The sequence below is a fragment of the Copadichromis virginalis genome, linkage group LG8, assembly GCF_057382275.1.
Source record: "Copadichromis virginalis isolate Kocher_CV1m ecotype Utaka linkage group LG8, C_Virginalis_male_GT1.1, whole genome shotgun sequence".
Classification (NCBI taxonomy): Eukaryota; Metazoa; Chordata; class Actinopteri; order Cichliformes; family Cichlidae; genus Copadichromis; species Copadichromis virginalis.
In genome coordinates, this window is record NC_140625.1 from 6,742,961 (window position 1) to 6,767,614 (window position 24,654).

Here is a 24,654-nt window from a genome sequence, read left to right on the forward strand (position 1 = left end):
AGTCACAGCCCTCGCAGTATATTCAGTCAGCTGCTCTCACTGAGTCTCATATCTCTCCCACATACACTCTGAGACACACACACACTCACTCTTACTTGAGTGAGCGCAGTTTGAGGGCAAATAAGTCAATATTTGACCAGAGCGGACTGTACAGGAACAAAGAAACAGAAGAGAGTAGAAGCTGGAAGTGCGTCCGTTTCTGTTTGTAAGGGGAACTGTCAACTTGGTCACAAGGATTTGAAGTTTTTGGGTTTTTTTTTTCCTTTTTCTGCTAACAGGTGGATACAAAAACTCTTCACCAAACTCCTGGGTCAAACAAAGCAGAGAAAAAAAACGGGGAAATAGTTTTCTTATTTATTGCTGCACCTTTGGACCTGGACTGGGCGAGAACACAGTAACAGGTTTGTTTGATCAGTAATCTCTTTGTGTGCGGTTGTAAATTGCCTGATGGCTCCATTGTTTTCAGCGTCCTCTTTAAACGATAATCGCAGAGCTTCGAGAAATCGACTGGCTACTCTACCTGTTGGTGTTTGCATGACTTTTGAGCGAAGTGTCTGGCTGTGAAACGTGCGTTATATAACTTTATATCAGGCCACATGGTTTTAGAATTGCATGCAAGACCGATGACTGAGGTTTAAACAAAGTTGCTTTAAGTTTACTTGTTATTTTCTTTTTTCTTTGTGTGTGTTTGTGAATTTGGCTTCTCGTTCTGCATGATTGCTCACATCAAAACCCAGACTGCAGTGTAGCACAGGTGAAGTGGATCAGCTATGGGGAGAGTAATCCTTCTTCTTTTGCTGCCTGTTGTGTTGCTGCTTGTGTTGTGCTGTTTGTGGTTTTATGGGAGGAATTTGCAGATAGCAGGGCGGGTTTCAGGTGTCACCCTTCAAACACGTTACAAAAGACCCTCCTGCCCTTTCACTGATGATGTCAAGACGAGGTCGGACCCGCACCCAGCGGTGGTATGTTCACCTGGCGGGCATGTTGTTGTCTGTGCAGAAACAAGCCCAGCTTAATGCCCCGCAGACTCCTTCTGAGCAAAGAAAAAAACAAAAAACAGCACGAATGACTCTGCTCTGTTTTCTGTCCCCTCAAAGCTGTAATTTGTGTCAGTGTCAGTGTCATAAATGCCTGCGTGCCTTTGATTTCGCCTGAGCGGGAGCAAAATGCAAAGTTGCACTTTTTTTTAGCTCATATTCGACGACTCATGATTAAGTTTGGGGATAAGAGCTGGTTTGTTCTGTGTTTCAGGCCCAGCTCTTTATTGCTCACGCACACACCTGCAGCCAGCTCAAGTTCACACCGAGTTGCCAGGTTGGCTTTCCCATGTGTTTTTCAGGCTGTGTTTTTAACTCGCACAGGTCATTCTCTCGCCCAAAGGAGAAATTCCTTTTCAGGGTTGTAAATCTTCGTGGCGCGAATCACCTTCTTTTCTTCCTTTTTTTTCTGCGTGTGCACTCAAATCGCATATGCCCACTGCAGCAATTACAGAGACCTTTCATGCCACACAGCGCCCTTTGTTCAGTGCCATGTTCGGTGGAGTGTTTTTTGCAGCTTCCATCCAAGATTCCAGAATGAAATTATAAAGTGGTTTTGTTGTGAAGAGTCTGCACAGCGTGCTGCTGCGAATATTTCCAGGTCCCACCCTGCATCCGCCCTTTCATGTCAGGATTCGATCCATCACTCTGCTGCAAAGATAAAGTTTGCTGGGAACCTTTTTTTCTTTATTGATCTGTATCTGAGATTTCCACCTACACCGTTACAGTGGAGCTGTATTGAATGTGTGTAGTGCAAGATGTACGGTCCCCAGTATTGGCCACGATCGACCTCAGAAGCAGCTTTTTCTTCTGCTGAAGTTTCTTCTAGAGAAGTCAGTTAACAGTTTGAATTAGAGATGACGATTTATTTATTGTAAATGGCTGTACTAACATATTCTCTCTTTGCTAACACTCCTAAAAAGTGTCCAGTGTTTTAAAGAGTAGAAATCAGTGAATGTATTTTAATAGGGTCTAGTGTTTGTCTTTGGAAGCTGCTGTTTTCCCAAACTGAAGTGAAGGTAAGGGGAGCGTCTGGGCCTGGTCTCTCTGTCTGGCCCCGAGAGTGCAGGTGGTTCAAATTACACCAGAGGGAAGTAGATTCTCTGACCTTCTTTTTTTCTTTTCTTTCCCTAAAAGTGGATTTGAGAATTCTTCTACATTTGATTTTTTTCAAATTTGTTCTGTTTCTCTTGCAGGAAGGAGATGGGGAGATGGACGTTACATCTCTCGGTAGGGATCGCGCTTGTAGCGGTCCTGTTGACCTGCTCCTATGCTGAAGGTGAGAAAGACCAGATACATGTTACCTCAACTAGACACACATTTATTTATTGAGAACATTTATTGTGAAATATTTCTCAGTGCTGTTTGTTTGAAGCTACTGAGGTGTAGATTGACAGAACCTGTGCTATCTGCAAACTGTCTTGTGCTCATTTGCAGATTTTTCACCAGATTTGTACTCATTTCATTATGTCGACTAAATTACAAATTGATTACTGAAAGCTATAACTGGCGTATTTTTTTTTTTTTACGAATGAAGAAGTTGGATTTGACCTTAATTTTATAAAAGCTCTATTAAACCTGCTGGTTTAGCCAACTTTTATGGAATACAGGACCAAAATGAGAGATTTGAAGATGTGCTTGGTGTCAGTTGAGCTGCTGTTCACAGGTTCGGTTCTCACTGCGTTTCCTCTCTGTGATTCCTTCTGAGAGCGTTTCATTTTCTTTCTGCTCCAACAGAGAACTACTGCTTTGCCTCCAGGGCCAGCTCCTGCTCAGAATGTCTGCAAGCCGGGGTCGGCTGCGCTTACTGCTCTGAAGAGGTGAGAGTAAAAAACTGCAGAAATACGAAAGAGCAGAAAGACGATTCATTCTCAATGTTCTCATTCTTAGCATTTTGAATTTCAGGTGACACTGTTGCCTTATGTGAAGTAGTGAAGTTTATCTATTAGGTTGTAGTCAACAACTAATACATAAACAATGACATTTTAATGACAGAAAAATTCCTGTTTTTCAACTATACACTAAAGAAGTGTCTGGTTTTTTTTTTTCTTGAAGTAAATTCACAGAACAAAGGATATTTTCTGTGAATTAATGAAAACTTTATGTTTTATAATTACAGGACAGTTTGGGCAATGAACTGCAAAAACCTTTTCTGTGATTTTACACATTTATCATGTAGTTTCACTGGTCCGACCCACTTAAGTCTGTTGTGTATGTTCTGTATAATGAGTGTCACGTCCCTGGTCTATAGACTGAATGTATTCCCTTTCCAATCATCTTACCTAAGTGGTCAAATGAAGATTCTGCAGGAAAGCAGTCTTCACAAATCAATCTTCCTTCTCACTCAGACCTATAATGGCCCTCGCTGTGACCTGCATAAGAACATAATTGTCCATGGCTGCCAGGCTGCAAGCATCATTACAGTTAAAAGCAGCCAGGAGATACTAAAGGTAAGTCCTGATCACTCTTCCACCAGTTTGGCCTCAGATTAATTGTTTTCAGTCAAAAGAATTTCTAGATTTCAACTTTCACATGTTCTTCTTCTTCTATCTCTCCTTCTGCGCAGAACGAATCAATCAACGTCAATCTTGAGAAGTCTCAGGTGTCACCACAGAGTACCATGATGACCTTCCTGCCAGGGGAGGAGAAAAACATGACGGTGCAGGTGTTTGCCCCAGAGAAAGGCCCCCTGGATCTTTATATTCTTATGGACTTTTCAAATTCCATGGCGGACGATTTGGACAACTTGAAAAAAATGGGGAATCAGTTGGGTGAGCATCCTTGCAAAGGCGATGTGTCCTGATGAGTGTCGATGTTATACTGACTGGGAATGTATTTCCTGTAGCTTTGCTGGTGGGGAAGCTGTCGAGTGACTACACTATTGGATTTGGAGAGTTTGTGGACAAAGTGATAGAGCCCCAGACTGACATGAGGCCCATCAAGTAAGAAAAAATGAAGAAAGTTGAGCACAGTCTGTACGTGCATTAACATAGTCAAAACATAATTTCCTCTTTGTCTTTTTTCCATCCTCTTTGTCAGACTTAAACAGCCATGGCCCAACAGCGACCCTCCGTTTGCTTTCAAAAATGTCATTAAATTGACAAGCAACGTAAGTGAATTCACCGAGAAACTTCAGAAGGAGAGAATTTCTGGCAACCTGGATGCCCCAGAGGGAGGCTTCGATGCCATATTGCAGGCTGCAGTGTGCGGGGTAAATAAAAATACTAAACCAGTGTTGCTACGCCTACATTTGTGTTAAATTCACAGGTCTAAGACTGTCACCGGGTCCGTTTTCTGCCGCTTGTCTGGGCCAGGTCGCAGGGGCAGCAGCTTAAGTAGAAAAGCCCAGTCCGTTGAACAATCACCTCCTCCAGCTCATCAACCGAAACACAGGCATTCCCAGGACAGCAGAGAGATGTAATCTCTCCACTGTGTGCTGGATCTACCCCAGGACCTACTCCTGTTCTACCTCTCCTGGTAGGAAATGCCCAGAACACCTCAAACAGGAGGCATCTTTGTCAGATGCCCAACTAGCTCCTTTCTTCCTCAGGAAGAGGCAAAGCCACCTGTCAGAGAAAGCTAATTTCTACTGTTTGTATCCACAATTGTATTCTTCTAGTTACTTCCCAGGGCTTGTAATCACAGCTGAGGGTAGGTTCATAGACTGACAGCTTCACTTTGACTCTCTGCTCTCTTCACTACGACGGACCTGTACATCACATCACTGCAGATGTGATACAAGTTGGTCTGTCAATCCCTCTCTTTTCCCTCTCTCCTCGTTTGTGAGCAAGACCCTGAGATACTGAAACTCCTCTGCTTGGAGCAGCAACCTGGAGCGGGCACTTCACCCTCTTCCTGCTCAGAACTATAGCCTCAGACATGAAGGTGTTCATTCTCATTCCAGCTCAGCTCTCAACTGTTCCAGTGCTGGAGATCACCACCTGATGAAACTAAGAGAACCACATCACTGTGTCATTCACACTAACTCTCAGTATTCTCACATATAACTATACTTTTGTGCCAGTTTATAATTTTTTGTAAACATATTTTTCCCAGCAGTTAAAAAAAGAAAAACAATGTCTACAATGCTCCATTCCTCTATCATAATATGAACCGAAGTGTGACGTAATGAAACGAACACTAGTTTTTCATGTACAAAAGGTTATTTAGGTCCTTCAGGCCATATTTTGAAAACCCTGGTGGTAATTTTACCAAGTAGCTTATAAACACAATATCTCTTTCCTGTCAAATAGATGCTATTTCCATTACAGTTTAGTTTCTTCTGTTTCCAAGTGGGCAGAAAATGAGGAGTTACTGTTTGAGGAATATTTGGAAAGAAAGGCTTCTGACCAGCAAAGGTTGAACATGCACGTTTTCCCTAAATGCCCTTGTAATTTATTTACCACATATCTTTTGCGCTACATTGTATTTTGTTATTCTAGGATAAAATTGGCTGGCGACAAGGCAGCACACATCTCCTGGTCTTTTCCACGGAGTCAGCCTTCCACTATGAAGCTGATGGTGCTAATGTGCTAGCAGGCGTCTTGCCACGCAATGATGAGCAATGCCATCTCAATGAGCAGGGTTCTTACACAGAGGCTACAAAACAGGATTACCCATCAATACCAACGCTGGTCCGTCTCCTGGGAAAAAACAACATTATCCCAATCTTTGCTGTCACTGACCACTCCTACACGCACTACCAGGTTGGTGGGCTTTAGATCTTCATATTTCACTTAAGTCATACCGAAAGTCTGTGATAAATAGATAACTCCTTTTTTATGCCATGACATTTTTTTGTATTGTGTGCAGAAACTCGAAGAGTATTTTCCCATTGCTGAGGTTGGTCTGCTGCAAGAAGACTCATCCAATATCCTTGAAGTCATGGAGACTGCCTTTACGGTAACAGCTCACGGTTGCTAGCACTTTGTACTCTGTTCAGTCAATCTCTGCATGCTGATAGGTTTTTATACTGTGTGTCTTTTCAGAATATCCGAGCTAAGATGAGCATCCGTGCAGAGGACAGGCCCAAGGCTTTCGAGGCGAAGTTCTTGAAAGAAAGTGGACAGATTGCAAAATACGGGGAATTTAATTTCCAGCCAGGAAAAATTGTATGTGCCAAAAAAGATATAAACAATTATTTTACTAATAAATGTATTTGTGTAATAGATTATTATTTTTGTTGGCAACAACTGGGATTTTCAGAATTTAAATGATGTAACACCGCACTCCCTATTTTACTGTAAAAAAAAACTGATCTACATAATTAAGACTCACTACAGTTAACTGCATGATAAAGCAAACAACAAAAGAGTCATAAAATCAACGTGAGGCTATTCTATCAAATGTAATAACCATTTTACTCTGTTGCCAAATGGTAAATAATTATTTTTCACTAGTGGCATGTGGTGACTTTTACAGAAAGGCAAGCAGAGACAATGAGCCCCAGACATTTTGGCCAAAGTGGTTACTAAGAGAAAATTTGTGTTACAGTGGAAAAGGATACACTGTACAAATCATTTACAAATCGTTAGGTTTTGCTTGCCCTGGCAGAAAACTACTGTTTTGTACACATTTTTTCCCTGTTAAACATCCATAGATCTATTTTCCTGCTTATCCAACTTAGCTATACATCACCAGTCTTTAACAGGAAAGCAAGAGAGAGACAACCAAACATGCTCATGTTCATGCCACGGCCAGTCACCAATTAACCTAATAAGTAATGAATGATGAAACTGATGTAACCAGATCCAAATCAGAGTTATAAAAGGAAACCAGGCCAAAACAGTTTTGAATCAGCTTGTAAAAAATGCATTTTAATACTGTAAAGTCTGATATTTTCACATGACAGTCTGTGGGGATTGATTTACTTTTTTAGCCAACCACAGGAAGCAGGAACAGGAGGAACTACCTAAATGGATTTGGTGACATGATTTTGTGTGTGTGTGTTTGTGTGATTTCTAGGGCAAATTCGTGATGCAGCTCAAAGCTCAACGGATGATTGATGAAAACCACGTCTGCAAAATGGACCCGAATGAAAACAAGGGAGTAATGAGAGTCAAACCGACCACCTTTAGCACCGGGGTCATGGTTGATGCCACAATTTTGTGTCCAACCTGTGACTGTGAGAAGGTTAGAAGCACACAAAAAGCCTAGTTAAAGTCACATTTCTTTATGGCAGATCATCTTTAAAAGACTATCTTTAACTCTCCTCCAGTCACCCATTCGTAATGCACCTCGATGCAATGGAAAAGGAGACCTGGCGTGTGGGAAATGTCGATGCCATGGTGGCTGGTGAGACTTAATTATTCATTCTATAGAAATAATTTTAAAAAACTTACCAGGATGGCACATATGAAAATGATTTCAGACTTTTTGGTTTAATATAGTTTGCTGTCACGTCTCCTCTCCAGGGTGGGTCCTTTCTGTAATTGTTCAGGGAGTGGTTCAGCTGCAGACATCAACCAGTGCAAAGCAAAGGAAACAGATGAACCTTGTTCCGGACGCGGAGAATGTCAGGAGTGTGGAACCTGCATATGCTACAACCCAAATCAGTTTGAAGGACCCTACTGCGAGTATGACAAGACCCAGTGCCAAAGGCATGCAGGTTTCCTCTGCAATGGTACGCCAGACTGTGATGTTTTGTGACTCTTGCCACTGCAAACTAAGAATAATGGATGTAGTCACGGTGATGTCACCATATGACTTTGTCATTTTGTGTATTTTACCCTAGAAATTATCGGCTTGGCGCTACTAATTAGTGCTAGGCAGCAGGCTAATAAAATACTGGAAATTCACTCATTAATGCTGAAACACAGACTTCTTGAACATTTTTAGACAGCCTCAAGTGGCCACTAGGGGAACTGCAGATTTTTGACACTTTCATGTTAGCTTATTTTTTCAGTCAGAAGTCAAAGGGACATTTAGCAGATAAAGACTCAAGTAAATTGTAATTGTGTTTGTTTGCTGGGTTTGTTAGCTTTGTCACCTTGATAATATTGATAATAGCGATCTTATTTTCCAGCAGTGTTACTTCCAAAACTCTCTAAATGTACAAAAATGTTCTTTCCTCTCTCATCAGACCGTGGCTCTTGCGTTAAGGGTCAGTGTGCGTGCACTGAGGGCTGGACAGGAAATGCTTGCGAGTGTCCCACGAGCAGCCAGACCTGTCTGGACAGCAAAGGGGTGAGCAGAGCCATTTATATTTGTTAATTAAATTGAATTATCATGTATCTTTAAATATAAGAAGCGCATGACTGTGTCCTTGTGTGTGCCAGGTTATCTGCGGTGGTCGAGGTAAATGTGTATGCGGCCGGTGTGAATGTTCAGACTCTGGGATGGAGTTGACTTCAACCTGTGAGCCAAATTTCCAGGTGGGTGGATAAGTAGATATGTAAATACCTTTTAGCCTCAGTTAACATCTGAGTGGTCTTGCTTGAGTTTCTCTTCGTGTGTTCGTAACTTTTCTAGGCTCAGCTAGGTGTGTGTGAGGGCACGAGGAGTTGTGTCCAGTGTCAGGCCTGGAAGAAGGGAGAGATGAAGGAAACAGAGAAGTGTGACAAGTGTCCGTTCAAAGTCATCATGGTGGACGAACTGAAAAAAAGTAAAAACCTACAAATTAACTTAAACAATGATTATCAGCTAGGACACTTTTAGCAGTAATAACACACGCTTAATGATCATGATTTGCGTTTTCAGAGGAGGAAGTGTATGAGTCATGCAGTTTCCGTGATGAGGACGATGACTGCACGTACCACTACACCGTTGACAACGCGAAAGATTCAGAAAAGACAGATTTGGAGGTTCAGGTGCTCAAGAAGAAGGGTGAGTGTTTGTATTTTACATCTGCTCTGTGCTCTTGTGACAACAGCTTATGTGTTATAATATGTGATTGCTGAATGTGGAGGAATCCTACATGATCACACAAATTTCTTTAATTTCAAAGTTCTTGTCATGAGTGTGATAAGAGTAGCTTGGAGAAAATTAACTGCAGGTGTAGTGTGTCGTGTGCAGAGATGGTGTGTACTGTACTGTAATCGGATTACTTTTTTCAAGTAACGAGTAAAGTAAGGGATTACTATTGCAAAAACGGTAATTAGATTACCTTTACTTTCCCGTAGGAACGCTGCGTTACTGCGTTACTAAAACCGTGATTTTTTTTGCGAGAATGTCTCACGACAGTGACGTAAGCGAGTGCGCCGTTAACGACAACAGCTGTGTGCAGATCAACAATGGATCATATATCGATTGTGGGAGAGAGTATGAGCGTGCAGCGTTTAAAGCGTGGAAGTACTGACCTTACTTTGAGTTTGATTCCATAAAAAGTGACAAAAACATTAGTGTCCATCGTGCGTGGGAAGAAAACTTCTTTTTACAGAGAAAAAACCCCTAAACTTCCGAGCAAGCACCGAGTGCGCTACGACGTAATGGGAACCTCACAGAGAAACTCGCGGATTCTTCCACTGACCGCGGCACACCTGCACCAGGGTAAACCTCCGCCTACCCTACGCCTGCTTTACAGGTGAAAATAGAGCAACAGGACCGCTAGTCTTTGACTTTATTTATTTTCTGCTGTGTTTTACTTTCATCTATTTGAAAGACTGAGTGTAAACACAAAAAATATTTTATTTTATGTGCTGGAATGTGCAGAAAATAGGTTTAAATGTTAAACTAATTTATTCAAGTCAGAGAATGTTGCATATAATTAAATTTTTACTTGATGCATAAAATTAAAAGATTAAAACTGATAAAACAAATTTTAAAAAGAGACTTTTCCATTTGATTGCATTTTGTATGATGGATTATGTAGAAAAAGTAGAATTGGGCTGAAAGATCTATCGCTTTATCACCTCTTCAGGTTGTAAATCGTGTTTTTAAAAAGTAACTAAGTAACTAAGTAATTAATTACTTTTGAAAATAAGTAATCAGTAAAGTAACGGGATTACTTTTTTGGGAAAGTAATCAGTAATTAGTTACTGATTACTTTTTTCAAGTAACTTGACCAACACTGGTCGTGTGTTGTAATCTTATTAATAGTAAATAATAATGGATTGGATTTATATAGCACTTTTCAAGGCACCCAAAGCGCTTTACAATACCACTATTCATTCACTGTCACATTCACACACTGGTGGAGGCAGCTACAGTTGTAGCCACAGCTGCCCTGGGGCAGACTGACAGAAGCGAGGCTGCCATATCGCGCCATCGGCCCCTCTGGCCAACACCAGTAGGCAAGTAGGGTAAAGTGTCTTGCCCAGGGACACAACGACCAGGACAGAGAGCCCAGGGATCGAACCGGTGCCCTTCCGGTTACAGATGCGATTCCCAACCCCCTGAGCCACGGTCGCCTAATAACTTCAACCTAATAATAACCTTAGGATTAATTGTTCTTTAACTTTATGCGCTCTTTATTTAGGCAAACGTATTTAACGACACTAAGAAGTGCAGTGAATCTTATCAGGCTTGAAAAAATGAACCTCATACACACCGCCAGCTCTTCTGGTAAAACACCGAGGCTCCGGGACGCAAACTCCAGAGTGTCCCGGATCTGCCCCAAAGGCCTCCTTCCTGAAACCCCCAGTAGGCAAGCTAGTGAGTTACCTGAATGACAACTAGCACCTTTTGATGTAGCGAAGTAGTGGCTTTGGCACTGAGCGTGTCCCAATTGCCCAAGCTCTTAACCCTGTCTCAAAGTGAAAACCATGTACAACCTTCAGAGGAAGCAACTCCTGTTTTACCTCTCCTGGATTGCAGTCACTATGGCCCCACCAATGCAGCGAGCCAGATAAGGTCCTTTCTTTAAAAAAAGAGGGTTAATCACAGTTAGCAGTTGGATAGAACTTCCTCCAGTATGTTACGGCGAATGAGCTCTGAGCCCTGGAGTAGATGGCTTCACTCCACACTTTGTAATCCAGTCTTGATGTTAAGAAATAAAGATTTTCAGCAGTATTCTGTGACTGCTCATAAACCGATATCCATAACTGTTTTCAACAAAAGATTTAATGATATCACACAGACTTTAGAACAACAAAGCTGCAGCTCTAGCAGCTGTGCTTTCTATGATTTTGTTTCTAACTTTATCAATTTCTCCTGACGACTCTTCAGACTGCCCCCCTGGGAGCCTCTTGTGGTTGCTTCCCCTCATCCTGTTCCTCTTGTTGCTGTTGGCTCTTCTGCTGCTTTGCTGCTGGAAGTATTGCGCCTGCTGCAAGGCCTGCTTTCAGGTAATAAACACTCACATTTGGAACTGTAAATAATTAATTTTTTATATAAGTCACAGGGGAGGTAATGGTTTCTGTCTTTTCTCAACACAGAGCTGTCTGGCTCTGCTGCCTTGCTGTAGGAGAGGTAAGATGTTTATCATGTTGTATATTATTCATCATTTCCAGCAGGGGTTTGTGTTGAAGGTGAGCGACCTCATGTTGAATTCTATTTTCAGGCCGCATAGTTGGATTCAAAGAAGATGAATATTTGCTCCGTCAGTCTCTGCTTACCTCAGATCATCTTGACACACCGATGGTGAGGACCGGTCCACCCAAAGGTACTGATGTGGTTCGCTGGAAGGTTACAGACAATGTCCACCGTGGACCCAATCACCCCCAGGCTCTAATAAAGCCAAACCCTAAAGAGACCAGTGAGTTCTTTCAAAAGCAGAAAAATTGAAGAAAAAGTCAAATGGAGTTTTGGAGTAAAAAAAACTTTTACACACATTTTTTCTTTCTTTTCAACTTTTGTAGTCCCATTCCCGATCTCACTTCGACTGAACAGGCTCTTCTCTGAGAGCCTGACACACCCCGATTCCAGAGAGGGTGACCAGCTCCGCAAGGAAGTTGCAGATAATGTGAGTCTTTTGGATTGTTTGTGGGCATGTATCAGTGTAGGAACAGTTTCACTTAGCTGTTTGTTTTTCCATTTAGCTAAATGAGTTGTACAAGCAAATTCCTGGGGCGCAGAAGGTGCAGAAGACCTCCTTCAGGTAAGATGGACTAAATGTCCAGTAACACCAAAATATGTGTGCTTTTTTGTCATCAAAGCTAGAAACAAATGGTTGATTTTCTCAGTAATTGTTGCTTTTTCTTTGCCCTTGCAGAACACAGAGAAATGCTGGAAAAAGGTATCATTAATATTGTAATAATGCAAGAAAACGGTACAGGTTTTGTCTTCTTAGGGAACCTAAGGTGATTCATGTCTAACTTCTCTGGCCCTGCTGTGCTCTTTAGGCAGGACTACACCATCATGGACACAGTCTTGTCTGCTCCTCGCAGCAGCTACCCAGATATCGTCAAACTTACTGAAAAGAACGTCCAGTCTGGAAACTTCCACGACCTGAAAGTGGTGCCGGGCTACTACACAGTAGCTACAGATAGAGGTGTGTGTTATTTGCGTGCCCAAATGGTTAAAATGGATCTTTTGTTTGCAGCAAAGCCAAGCTATACTCTTATTACTGCCTGCCATAAATCTGCTCTTCTTCTGCAGAGGCTGCTGGAGCCATAGAGTTCCAAGAAGGTGTGGAATCAGTAGACGTCCATGTGCCGCTCTTTGTCAAAGATGAAGACGATGACAAGAAACAACTGCTGGTGGAGGCTGTAGATGTGCCTTTGGGGATTGCAGAGATTGGAAAACGTTTGGTTAACATCACCATCATCAAAGAGCACGGTGAGGAATGTTGAGTTAAAGTTCGAGAGGCCCTGTGGTTTGAACAGTGTATGATGTTTGATCGTATAAACTGATTCTTTCCTCTGTTCCTCCACCAGCCACCAGTGTCTTTTCATTCCTCCAGCCGTCTTACACCTACAGCAGGAAGGATGGAGTGGCCAACATTCCAGTCAGTAGAGAGATCATTGAGGACGGACGCACACAAGTCGCATACCGCTCACGAGACCTCACTGCCAAGGATAAGAAGGTGAGCTGCTGCGTACTGGTAGCATGTGCGGCTTTTTATGTATGATATGGATGGGACTGAAAAATGAAGCCAACATGGCCACATTAAGGTGTCTCCGAAAAGTGAGTAAGCACTCACAGACGTCCATGTTAAGACATTAACACGTTTACAGTCCGAAAACTGTATCATCTCTACAACTTGTTAATAACAATTGTACACTGGGTGAGTGTTTTATAACTCATCCATTTGGATGCTGTTGGGACTTTAAATTCAAAAAGATTTTATTTTATTTTTATTTATATACCAAAGGTGGATGCAGCTTGTTAACCATCATCCAAATATGGTCACGATTACCTCTAAAAATCCAAGGACGTGACCAAAACACTAAATGTATTATTTTCAGCCAGATTTAGAAAGCAGGGGTCTCCAACTCCAGCCCTCGAGAGCTACTGTCCTGCAGCTTTTAGATGCATCCTTGTTCCAACACACCTGAATCAAATGAACGGCTTTGCCACACTTGAGGTAATTCGCGCATTTGATTCAGCTTGCTGGAGTAGCTGACACTAAAAGCTGCAGGACAGCAGCTCTCGAGGACTAGAGTTGGAGACCCCTACTTTAGAGCCTTTACAGGCTTGTGCCAACTTCTAATCACAGTCAGCGTGTGTGGTATAGGTCAGTGGGTTTTCCACATTACCAAACGGTTCCTCCATAATGTATTTCAGGACTACTCGACTGTAGAAGGAGACCTGACCTATGGTCCAGGTGAGACTCAGAAGATAGTTCCTGTTCGTCTCCTGGAGCTGAGTGAGAAAGATGGTCTACTAGAAGACAAACAGGTCAAACAGTTTGTCATGGACCTCAGTAATCCAAGGCAGGGTGCCAAGCTGGGACGCTACCCGAGAACCACTGTTACCATCGCAGACCTGCCAGGTAAATGGATGCACAAGTGTTCTGATCACAGCCTTGATTCTAAGAGAAGAATTGATCGCTAAAGTTGCTCCTCTTTCCCACATTATCGCTCTTTATCACACAGAACCCAGTGTGATGGCGTTCAAGAAGGCCACCCAGAACTTCACCACAACAGATCCAACCTACACCATTCCAGTGGTCCGCACTCGCAGCCCCGAGACCCCTGCCACAGTGAAATGGCGCACCAAGAAGGCCCAGCGCTTTGAGTTATCTGGCCCTCTGAAGTTTTCTCCCGGAGAGACAGAAAAGAACATTGTGATTGATCCAAAAGCCTACCCCGGACCCATCCAGCCTGAGACCTTCCAGCTTGAGCTATTTGACCCAAGTACCAACGCTTCTATTGGAGACAAGAAGACCACCGTTGTCAATGTCACAGATGGAGGTAAGTGTGTTGAGGTGATGTTGAGTGAACTGTTAGTTCCACAAACACATTCATCCAAAGATTTACTGAAATGGCATTTGAGAAGTTTCAATCATTGTGAAACAAAATTACTGCAAGTTTGTTTACCTGGTAATTCCTTCCAATCCCCACAGTTCCAAGATCTCCTGAAATAGCACAGATGGCACAGAAGGGCTTCATAAACAGGAAAGCTGCCTCACCTGGTGGTCACCTCCTCTCCCCAGAAAACCCTAAGGCTGTAGCAACTGGACCCAGAAGCATCCGCCTCAACTGGGAACCTCCACCTGGTAACCCCATGGGGTACAAGGTACGCGAAATATCGCTGATAAGGCCTTGAAACAATATTTATCAAACTCACTGACTCCTAATCGGCCATTCACACTGCAGAAGCGAACAAATTTCTTTAAATCACGCTTGATTTTTCTGATTGTTATGCACGAAAAAAACAGGTCTCACCAACCACATCACTGCATTTGGCAGCTTTTTTTTAGGACAGATTTTCTGCAAATCACGCACGACTTTCAGTCAAGTTCAAAAAAATTCAGGATTTTATTTCATTTTTTCGCAACGCGCTTGGTGTGTAGAGGGCTTTAGTTTAAGAGCTGAATCCCATCAAGAAGATTTTTGGAATATTTATCAAGTCAGTGTTTTCTTTTAGGTCAAGTATTGGATCTATGGTGATCCAGAGAAAGATGCCCAGGTCTTAGATGTGAAGACTCCACATGCTGACTTGACCAACCTGTATCCCTACTGTGACTATGAGATGCGAGTGTGTGCCTACAATTCAGTGGGAGATGGCTACGATACTGACGTCGTCGCCTGTCAAACACTGGAGGATGGTAATTACTGTAAACCCAGTCAATTTCTGTTAAATGCAACTTCTTTTTTTTAACATTAAAGCCCAGATTCCTCCAGCTTATAGCTAATAAGGATGCCGTGGTTCAATGCAATCATGTTACGATACAATTTACCCCCCACGTTAGAGCTAGTTTGTTTGGAACAACCTGTCTCAAGGGTAAATTTAAACTCACAAGTGGCTGCTGTGGCATTTTCCCGTAGTGCCCGGAGAACCTGGTCGTTTGGCCTTCAATGTCATCAGTCCAACTGTCACTCAGCTCAGCTGGGCAGAGCCTGCAGAGACCAACGGCAACATTACGGCTTACGAGGTCATCTACACGCCCATCGATGACGATATGAGTAAGAGACCCGCTCGTAAAACACAAAAGTTCTCCACATGCGCTGGGAGCGCCAAAGTTTGATTCTATCCTGTTGCTTCTCGCAGAGCCAGTAGGACCAGCTAAGAAAGTGAAGATCGACAATCCTAAAAAGCGAATGCTGTTGATCGAGAACCTCCAGAACGCACAAACCTATCAGTACAAGGTCCGTGCCAAGAACAGCGTGGGCTGGGGTCCCTTCAGAGATGCAACCATCAACTTGGCATCGCAGCCAGCCAGACCGCTGTCCAGTAAGTCGGTGACAAAGACCTCCCCAGAGCGCTCAGCCTCCATGAAAAATCATTTACCCCTTTCTTTTTCTTTCTGCCCCCAGTTCCCATCATTCCAGATGTCCCCATTGTGGATGCCGAGGCGGGAGATGAGTATGACGGCTACCTGATGTACAGCAACGAGGTGCTGAAGTCACCTGTAGGCTCCAAGACACCCAGTGTGTCTGGTGACGGTGGGTATCCAGAGCCAAAAGCACAACCTCCTCTTGAGAGCTGATAGTGTCAGAGAACGAGCTGTGACTGTAACGTGGATCCAGTGATTTCAATTCATACTCTTGATGCTCCGAGGCATCGTGTGTTAGGCAACGTGTTCTTTATGCAAAATATGCTGGCCCTTCTGAAAGAGAAGGAACATACATACTTTTCCTTTTTTGGGTTCTTTCTAATTTTTTCAGGTTTTTAGTATAAAACGTCTGAAAACATAAAAAAGACCCACCAGAGCTCTGAGACTCTGTGTTATTCTCAAGGCTCTGTCATGCTTTTTTGATACCACTTCCATCTGGCGGCCTTTTCCTACAGGCAGCGCCCCAGTCAAGCAGCAGCAAAAGTCTGCTTCCACTGCATCCGCAGAAATATGCAGTAGATGTCTCTGTGATCACAAACCAAAATGTCTTCAGTCTGCTGTCACTCTCCTGCTTTTTGCAGCCATTGTGTTGCTCTCATTTTTCTCCAGTAGTGCTAAAGTTGCTACTCACTTCCAAGACAGTTTGCACTTAAGCGATATATAATCACATCTACAGTACATGCATGCAGTTTGTCTTGTAAAGTACTCTATAGCAAAACAAACAAACCCACCCTTGGCCTGCTTGCTTCTCCACTGTAACCACCAAATCAAGGCTGGAAATATGTCAAGTTGGTGGGGTCCAACCTGGATCTCCGTAAGGTGTCGTGGAAAAGGCGAGTGGATGTCATCCCCAGTCGGCTCAGCACAGACACAGAGACGAGCTCAGATGAGACCCCCAACCCCAGCTACACCAAAACACCCCTGCCAGGTGAAGAACACTCCATCCGACCCCGCAGATAGGCAGCCGGCATGCCAGCTGTTACGCACGGCCAGTCATGCTCCCAGCAAGGCAACAACGTTTCTCTCTGCTTTCGTGGTTTAACTCATACTCAAATGTTACCACTTGTCCTTAGTCGGCACCTGCCCCATCTATCCTGCCCAGAGACGAGCACTGGCATCAACTGCTGCACCTCCAGTTGATGATCGGGTCTATTCTCTTTGTGTCCCACTGGGGAGGTTGTGATCTGGAGGCAGCTTGCCTGTGGTATAAAGCTGTATTACAAGCTTAGTTAGTGTGCAGAAGCACAGAATAAACAGGCTTTTTGGGGGGTTTATTAATTAAAATACAGTTTCATCTCTGCAGAGCACTTTTCTCGCAGCTCTTTTTCCTTTTATTTTCGAATGTGCTTTTACATACGCGGCTCGGTTATTCACATTGGGGAGGCTGCCAGTATTTGATATGTTTTCTGCACATTAAGCAACAGCATTTACAGTTTTGCTTCTGTAGATGAAGACATGCTCACTTCTCTACTTGCTTATAGAGAAAGTACTTTAGTTTCACAGGTCAATGAAATATCTCAATATTAACTACATTAATTTGGAATGGCTAAACTTTAAGACTAATAATATTTCTTATCAGCCTAAATGGTAAATGGCCTGTATTTATTTAGCGCTTTACTAGTCCCTAAGGACCCCAAAGCGCTTTACATATCCAGTCATCCACACATTCACACACACAGGTGATGGCAGCTACATTGTAGCCACAGCCACCCTGGGCGCACTGACAGAGGCGAGGCTGCCGGACACTGGCGCCACCGGGCCCTCTGACCACCACCAGTAGGCAACGGGTGAAGTGTCTTGCCCAAGGACACAACGACCCAGACTGTCCGAGCCGGGGCTCGAACCGGCAACCTTCCGATTACAAGGCGAACTCCCAACTCTTGAGCCACGATCGCCCCAAGCCTAAGGGGAGTGTTGTAACACTAAGAAGTTATGTGTACCAACATGCCGAGATTATATAATAACTGTGTTTGGTAGTGTGTGTTAGCTTCCTAGCCTTTAACCCGAGTTCTATTTTGCTGTTTTATTTCTGTGATTTTTATGTTTTTATTTTTACTAACCAGCTTAAACAAAATCAGTAAAATTTCTATGCTGTAAAAAAAATTTTCTGACTGGCTCTTCCTTACCTGGCTTCCCCAAGTTGTTGTACACCTGGATACTCGCTGGTGTTGCAATACAATGACCATATAAGGAAATCTGCGCCGTCTCCGAGTTTGGCTCACATCGATTATTTGTACATACTGTGACATTATTTGTTACTTTGGCCATGTTTAAGGTGAGCGTCCTTTAAAATATGACTCTATGACCTGCTGCAATACAAGTAAGCATAACATGTGATTTGCTTGGAGAAAAATACAGTCTTCTAGCAATAAAAAAGAAGTGATTTCAGCTTGATTGAATGAAAAAGTGCGGTTGTAGTGTTCACTGCCCTATTGCACATAAGCGGGACTGAAACTGTTGCTGCTTTACTCTCCGCGTTCTGGCTGAGGCTGCTTCCCATCAGTGGCACTGAGAGTGAATGAACGCTTTAAATGTTGCAGATTGTGTACTGTGTTATTAACAACCCCGGCTCTCGCTGTCGTGCATCACAGATTATATGAACGGGAAGTGGGAACAGAATTTCCTTTTCCCCGGAGGGTCAGGAACACGTAACCTGTCAGCATCGTCCTCCCCCATGTCCACTCTGAGCTCAAACTACAGAGGGGCGGGCGGCTCCTATACCACGGAAACAACCACCACCTACTTGTCTGGGCCAGGTATGATGGGAGGGTGGGAGCAGCGCTGAGAAAAAGTAAAGTAAAACTTCATAACGCCGCATGTCTTTATCCTTCATCTGTCTCTCCTTCCATGCAGGAGGCTCTCGCAGACAGGATTTGATCGGAGGTGTCCACACCTCTGACGTTATCCTGAGGAAGCGTTCGGAGAACCGAGGCTACATGGAAGAAAATATCCGTGATTCTATCGTCATGGGGGACCTGTCAAGCAAATTCCCAGATCTTGGTAAGTTTTCACAGAGGTTTGAATTAATTTAGAGAAATTGAGAATGAATTATTTCTGTTCTTCTGGCCACGAGAGACGCTTTTCTATTTTTTTGGAGTGCAACAGTAAAGATGCCGTGGCAGGTAAACTATGCAAGAGCATGAGCCCATTGGTTTGGACATCTGTTAGCAGGGTTGGGGCTGTTGGCTGCACAGCAGACTTTGCAGGAGCTAAGCTGACTATCGCTGTTTCTCCCTCCCTCCCCTCGTTTCTATTCTACTTCTTTTTTCTTCCCTCCTTATGCGCTTTTCCTCCCCCTTCTGTTTTGCTTCCATCATTTTCTTTACCTCCTGGTGTCCTGCTCCCCTCTACCCCTCCCTCCTTTCCCCTGCTCAATGCGCCATCAGGTGGGTTCGGCTACACTGGGATGCAGAGCAGCTCTCAGAGTCACTTCAGCTACAGCCTGTCTCAGGGCTCGAGGGCCAGGAATCAGTCTTCAGACGTCAATGAAGCCTTGTATAGTCTGGACAGGGTTCTCCATGGTAAGTCTGCAGCATACAAGCATGGAAGCACTGGAAGGGTTTGCTGGGTGTGATGCATAAAGCACCCCTCTGCAATCTTCGCTGCTTCTTTAAACGTGTGGAACTTTGCCTCGCTCTGAGATCCGATGTTCTAACAACTAGAAATCCCTTTTGTTTTAGATTAACACAATATTTCATTCATGTATACACATCACATCATTATTTCAAGGGGAACACACTCATAAAACAGACTTGATGCTAGCAATTGATATCATAAATTCAATCACCAGCCTCACCGACAAAGGGAATCGAGACCTTAGATTTTCATACAAACTGACTCCTTGTTGCAATCAGAGTAGTCGCCTCCTGCTGGCCGTTAGAAAGAATTGTGCCTTGGCATCACTTTTTTCAGACCTAGCAGGGATGCTAATAGTCAAACACATTACAGTTTTGCTTTTTATTGAATTTATTCATTTGCTTAACAGCTAGACTTTCTCCCACCCCAACCTGTCACAGCAGATGGCCCCGCCCCTCCCTGAGCCTGGTTCTGCTGGATGTTTCTTCCTGTTAAAAGGGAGTTTTTCCTTCCCACTTTTGCCAAAGTGCTTGCTCATAAGGGGTCATATGACTGTTGGGTTTTTCTCTGTATGTATTATTATAGGGTCTACCTTACAATATAAAGCACATTGAGGCGACTGTTGCTGTGATTTGGTGCTTGAATTAGTTTCAGGAGTTGGTGGAGATGAATATTGGGTTTATTATATTTTTCTTGTAGCCAAAACCACCAAAACTCGTATGTCATAAAAGGTCTGTGAGGGAATTTGATGTTAAATACAGTTTATCCTGCTGCCTTTAATCGCAGTGCTATTAGGACTACGCAAGAGCTGTAATGTATAATGCAATATATAATCTGTGACAGTCTTAAAATCAGTTCCATCGCTGCAAAGCACTCAGAGTAATGGAGATAAACGGCTTTGTGAAATTAGAAAAGTCATTTAAATCTAATCTGTCCCCTCTCTGATCTGAAGACGCACCACACATCTGTTAGGATGCTCATGTTTTTGTGTGTTATCTCTCAGATGCACGACTCGCCCCCGGCATTCCAGACACCCCGAGCAGACTGGTGTTTTCTGCACTGGGACCAACGGCCCTCAAAGTCAGCTGGCAGGAGCCCCACTGTGAGAAAGACATCCTCGCATACTGCGTCCTCTACCAGCTCCTCAACGGAGGTAAGTGCAAGGAGCACAACGTTAATGTGGAAGAGCGAGAACAGGATGTGCGTGTATTCACTTCCTGTTTATGGAGGCAGTTGACATCTTCTCCGATGGTGATGCTGACCACGCTCTGCTCCCTGTAGGTGAGATGAAGCGTATCAACGTGACAAACCCGGCAGAGAACTCGGTGATCATCCAGGACCTGCTGCCAAATCACTCCTACCTGTTTAAGGTGAAGGCTCAGAGCCAGGAGGGCTGGGGTCCGGAAAGAGAGGGCGTCATCACCATCGAGTCTGCTGTCGACCCCAAGAGCCCCCTCAGCCCTGTGCCAGGTGCTCATTCACTTATCAGTCCACAAAAACAACGTCTGCTTATCTTAACAAAGGCACTCGATCTAATATTTCTCCTTCCTCATGCTGTCGCTTGTCACTTCTTCCTCCAGGTTCGCCTTTCACTCTTAGCACTCCCAGCGCTCCAGGACCTCTGGTGTTCACAGCTCTGAGTCCTGATTCGCTGCAGCTCAGCTGGGAGAAACCACGCAAGCCCAACGGAGAGATCCTGGAATATGTAGTCACCTGCGAACAGCTGCATGGCGGAGGTGAGGCTTTCTGCACAAAGGTCACTTGCAGTAAAGCTGTTACATTTTAAATTGTGCGAATTTGGTTTGACCTCTGTTTCCTGTTTCCTGCAGGTGATATGCGTTCCTTCCAGGTGAACAGCGATGGCGCTGAAACCAGTCTGACCGTTCCCAACCTGACTGAGAACGTGCCCTACAAGTTTAAGGTCCAGGCTCGAACCACACAGGGCTTCGGTCCGGAGAGGGAGGGCATCATCACCATTGAATCTCAGGATGGAAGTAAGATAAAGCCCGTACTGACAGATTGGCGTCTGATATTAATTTTAAAAATACAACAAAAAAACTCCCAGCGGTTGTTGCTAGAAGCTGAAATAGACAAAAAGCTGATCCCCTCGGAGGGATGAGCGTAAATGTCAGTCTCTTTGTCTGTATTGGAGTGCAGGGCAGCTTCTGTCCAGAGTTGACATTTTAGACTGAGGCTATGCAAGAGCAAACATTTTGGAGTTATGTAACAGGAATATGCTCGATGAATTTTAAAGCTGGTACCAAAAAAGATCCATCTTCTGGGAACCTCTGGGGTAATTTATGATCCTCTCAGTCAAGGAGAAATATTGGCATGACTGTGGCGCAGCAAAGGTGCAGAGGTCTCTGTAATCCATCAAGAATTAATAGAAATTTGTCCAGCGATTCTTACTTTTAGCATAAATTGACAGAAATTATCATTTCCATGAGTTAATATGCATTTTTAAATGTTAAAAACTTAGATTCAACATTAAGAAAGCAAGCTTTTGTTGTGCTGCTTTGCACAATAGAAGTTATTGAGTTAAATCTGAAGATTGACAGGTGCTTGTTGACCTCAGGGTTCCGCTTACAGATAGGGAACCTTACATGACACCCAAAAGAGGAACGCGATCCAGCCCACTGGAAGGCTTTACAAAAAAAACTCCCATCATTAAAGGTACCGTTGAGGTCACCAAATGTCGTCTTTATGGGGGAATGAGTTACAGGGCGTCCACACAGGAAGCAGTTGGCTAGTTGCACATCTTGTTGTGCTCGATGGTTAGCTAGAGGACATTGTAGAGTCAGATTGCCTAGATAACTTTCTGAGGTGTTCATTCTTTTTGGCTTTAGTCGCTCACCTTGAAGTTGCAGCGTTATTTTGGTAGCTGTTCAAAGTCACTGACGGTCTCTTCAGAGCAGAGCAGCGGTAACTGTCAGATTTGATCAGCATTTCCTGTTTGGCGATCAACATGTGGATGTCCTTATTTGAGGAACTAAAAGTAGATCCTGATTTGGGTTATTTTAAAATATAAGCTGAAACAGTTTTTAAAGAGGCGTGAGACATGCTCTTCTTTGTACTACTGTTTGGGCGCCATTTACATTTTTTTGTCTACATTTTCTGGGGTTTGAGGTTTGCGTGTGCTCCTGGGTTTTATGAATTTTTACACAGTGTAAATACCTGTATTTCAAAAAAAGTTATATGTCTTATGTTGAGGAGATAGGTTGATCCTAGAGTTGGGCTTTGCTTTTGTGTAATATCACTTTATACCACAAGATGGTGCTGTTAATTATTATAACCTTTATTTAACCAGGCAAGCCATTAAGATAACATTTTTGTTCATAAAGGCAGCCAGCCAAAGCATAACACCTCCTAATATTTCAGAAATTAAACAACAGCGCACATTTCAGCTACATTTCAACACCACTTGTAGAATGCTGCCCCCTGGTGGTGAAGGTTTGGTTAAAATACCTTTAAAAGCTCATGTAGGATGAAGCATTGCAAATTAGCTTAAGCTTATATGATAATGTATTGCTCAACGCATTTCTGTCACTCCTTCTTGGAGATAACAGACTTCTCATCCATCTGTTTTTGTCCTTCCTTGCCTGTAGGTGCTTTGTCCCAGCACAGCAGCCAGTCGATGACACGGCGGGAGGTTTTCCACATGCCAACGGAAGTCAGCACACGAACTAACATCTCCCACACCGTGCTCGACGACCCCTTCTTCTCAGGTACAAAAATAATAAACTAAGCTTCATTTCTCTTCTTTTTAAAATAGGATGTGTTCACTGACTGTTATGTACCACTGTCTGTCCAACAGATGGGATGATGATGACTACGCAGCACACAGAGACTAGCGGCATGGTGACTCGTCAGATCACCAAGGAGGTGGTTCAGAGGGGCGTCATGGGAGCAACGACTGTCACAAAGAAGATGTTTTATGAATCTTAAAGGGCGCGTTTGACAAACTGGCATCCAAGTGTTCGACATAATGAGAAATCATATTTGAGAATCTCTTTTAAAAAGAGTCGACTTCACAGTGCTGAGAGTGTTTTTGTATATGTGCGAGGGGGTGTAGCTTTCACTTTGCAACCAAAATTACATTCCACATAAGAACTCGTGTATGTTACAATCTGCCGTCATTTTCTTCTATAAGTTCAGTTTGTTTTAACATATCCATACGTATCAAATATCAAGCTAGGTCTATGAACTCACTTTGTGTTGCACATTTCCTGCTAACGAGGAAAAAGCCTGATTCTCTACTGCAGGCACATGATCAAAAATATACAGGATGTAACATGTTTTTGTATCTCATACATTTGAATTAAGTTGGTATTTTTCATGCTTAAAGTTTTTCTTCTCCCCGTGTGTTTAGCATTTTAAGAAGTTTTTGACAGTAAGATATGTGTACGGTCGTCCTGAGTTACAAAACAGATGCACACACAAAAAAATAACAAGAAAATAAAACCATTTCACTTTGCCTAAAAATTTTGGGACACCATTTTTTAAATGGAAGGAGTCCTAGCCCTTGAAACAGCGGAAGATATTGCAGTTATTAGGGAATATTTTCACAAAGGATATTTACCATTCAAACCCTGAAATCAAGAATTAGGCCTGAGCATAGAGGCATGAGGAAATCTGCATTTGTAAGAAAGCAAGGTGCTCCCTATAAACAGTAAAATAGTATTTGTTGCATTTAAGAGTGATAAGGATTTTTAACTATCCATACTGCCTGTTGCCTGTTGTTTTTTGCTTTATTTTGTATTTTGCATCTTCAGGCCCCCGTACAAATGTGTGTAAAGACAGAAAGATTGTATTTGCTTCTACTGCAAGTGCTACTATGTTTGGCTTTATATTTTCTTTGAAAATGCTTTTGTGAAACATTTTTGAGGGAAGCTCCTTGGTAGGAAAATGGATAAGTGGATAAACGTCTCACCAAAAAACATTTTCAGTAGTTTTCCTGTTCTTTCGATCAATTATGTATCTCTTACTTTTTAACAGTTGAACTTTTATTATTTTATTTTTCAACTATTTTATTGCACATAATAAAGATTTGAAAGGATTTTGTGCTGGCTGATGGTTTGTGCAAACTTGTGCAAAAATAAGTGAACCAAAAATAATACAAATGCAACTCCTGCAGGTTTAGATCTCACCCTGGGTCAACCTGAATCAAATGCTTAATTCATTACCAGGCCTCTGGAGAACTTCAAGACGAGGTGACGTGTCTAA

At 43.1% G+C, this 24,654-nt stretch overlaps 1 protein-coding gene across 2 annotated transcripts; it reads left to right on the forward strand.

Moving 5' to 3' along the window:
• The first annotated feature begins 58 nt into the window (after positions 1 to 58).
• On the forward strand, positions 59 to 24,487 carry itgb4 (integrin, beta 4). Of its 2 annotated transcripts, XM_085465526.1 has the most exons (43): positions 59 to 401; positions 2,234 to 2,316; positions 2,775 to 2,857; positions 3,386 to 3,487; positions 3,604 to 3,808; positions 3,883 to 3,979; positions 4,077 to 4,248; positions 5,480 to 5,743; positions 5,850 to 5,939; positions 6,026 to 6,148; positions 7,002 to 7,169; positions 7,255 to 7,331; positions 7,451 to 7,659; positions 8,119 to 8,222; positions 8,315 to 8,410; positions 8,508 to 8,640; positions 8,736 to 8,861; positions 11,142 to 11,260; positions 11,351 to 11,384; positions 11,476 to 11,670; positions 11,774 to 11,877; positions 11,954 to 12,012; positions 12,127 to 12,150; positions 12,257 to 12,405; positions 12,513 to 12,692; positions 12,791 to 12,939; positions 13,641 to 13,848; positions 13,952 to 14,269; positions 14,422 to 14,594; positions 14,946 to 15,126; positions 15,347 to 15,484; positions 15,570 to 15,752; positions 15,836 to 15,964; positions 16,628 to 16,783; positions 18,447 to 18,611; positions 18,709 to 18,855; positions 19,242 to 19,376; positions 20,435 to 20,584; positions 20,713 to 20,901; positions 21,012 to 21,167; positions 21,261 to 21,425; positions 23,037 to 23,156; positions 23,246 to 24,487. In XM_085465526.1, the coding sequence occupies exons 2-43, from the start codon at positions 2,241 to 2,243 to the stop codon at positions 23,374 to 23,376; spliced, it is 5,982 nt and encodes a 1,993-aa protein (XP_085321652.1). In that variant the 5' UTR covers positions 59 to 401; positions 2,234 to 2,240; the 3' UTR covers positions 23,377 to 24,487. The 2 variants fall into 2 exon arrangements, with proteins under 2 accessions (XP_085321652.1, XP_085321651.1); XM_085465525.1 differs by lacking the exons at positions 16,628 to 16,783; positions 19,242 to 19,376.
• The last annotated feature ends 167 nt before the right edge of the window (positions 24,488 to 24,654 follow it).

Bases quoted from the DNA above. Each gene is read 5' to 3' on its own strand.
- itgb4 (XM_085465526.1), top strand. From the start codon at position 2,241: ATGGGGAGATGGACGTTACATCTCTCGGTAGGGATCGCGCTTGTAGCG. The intron at 6,149-7,001 runs GTATGTGCCAAA...TGTGATTTCTAG, and splicing joins ATTTCCAGCCAGGAAAAATT to GGCAAATTCGTGATGCAGCT. The intron at 18,612-18,708 runs GTATGATGGGAG...CCTTCCATGCAG, and splicing joins CACCTACTTGTCTGGGCCAG to GAGGCTCTCGCAGACAGGAT.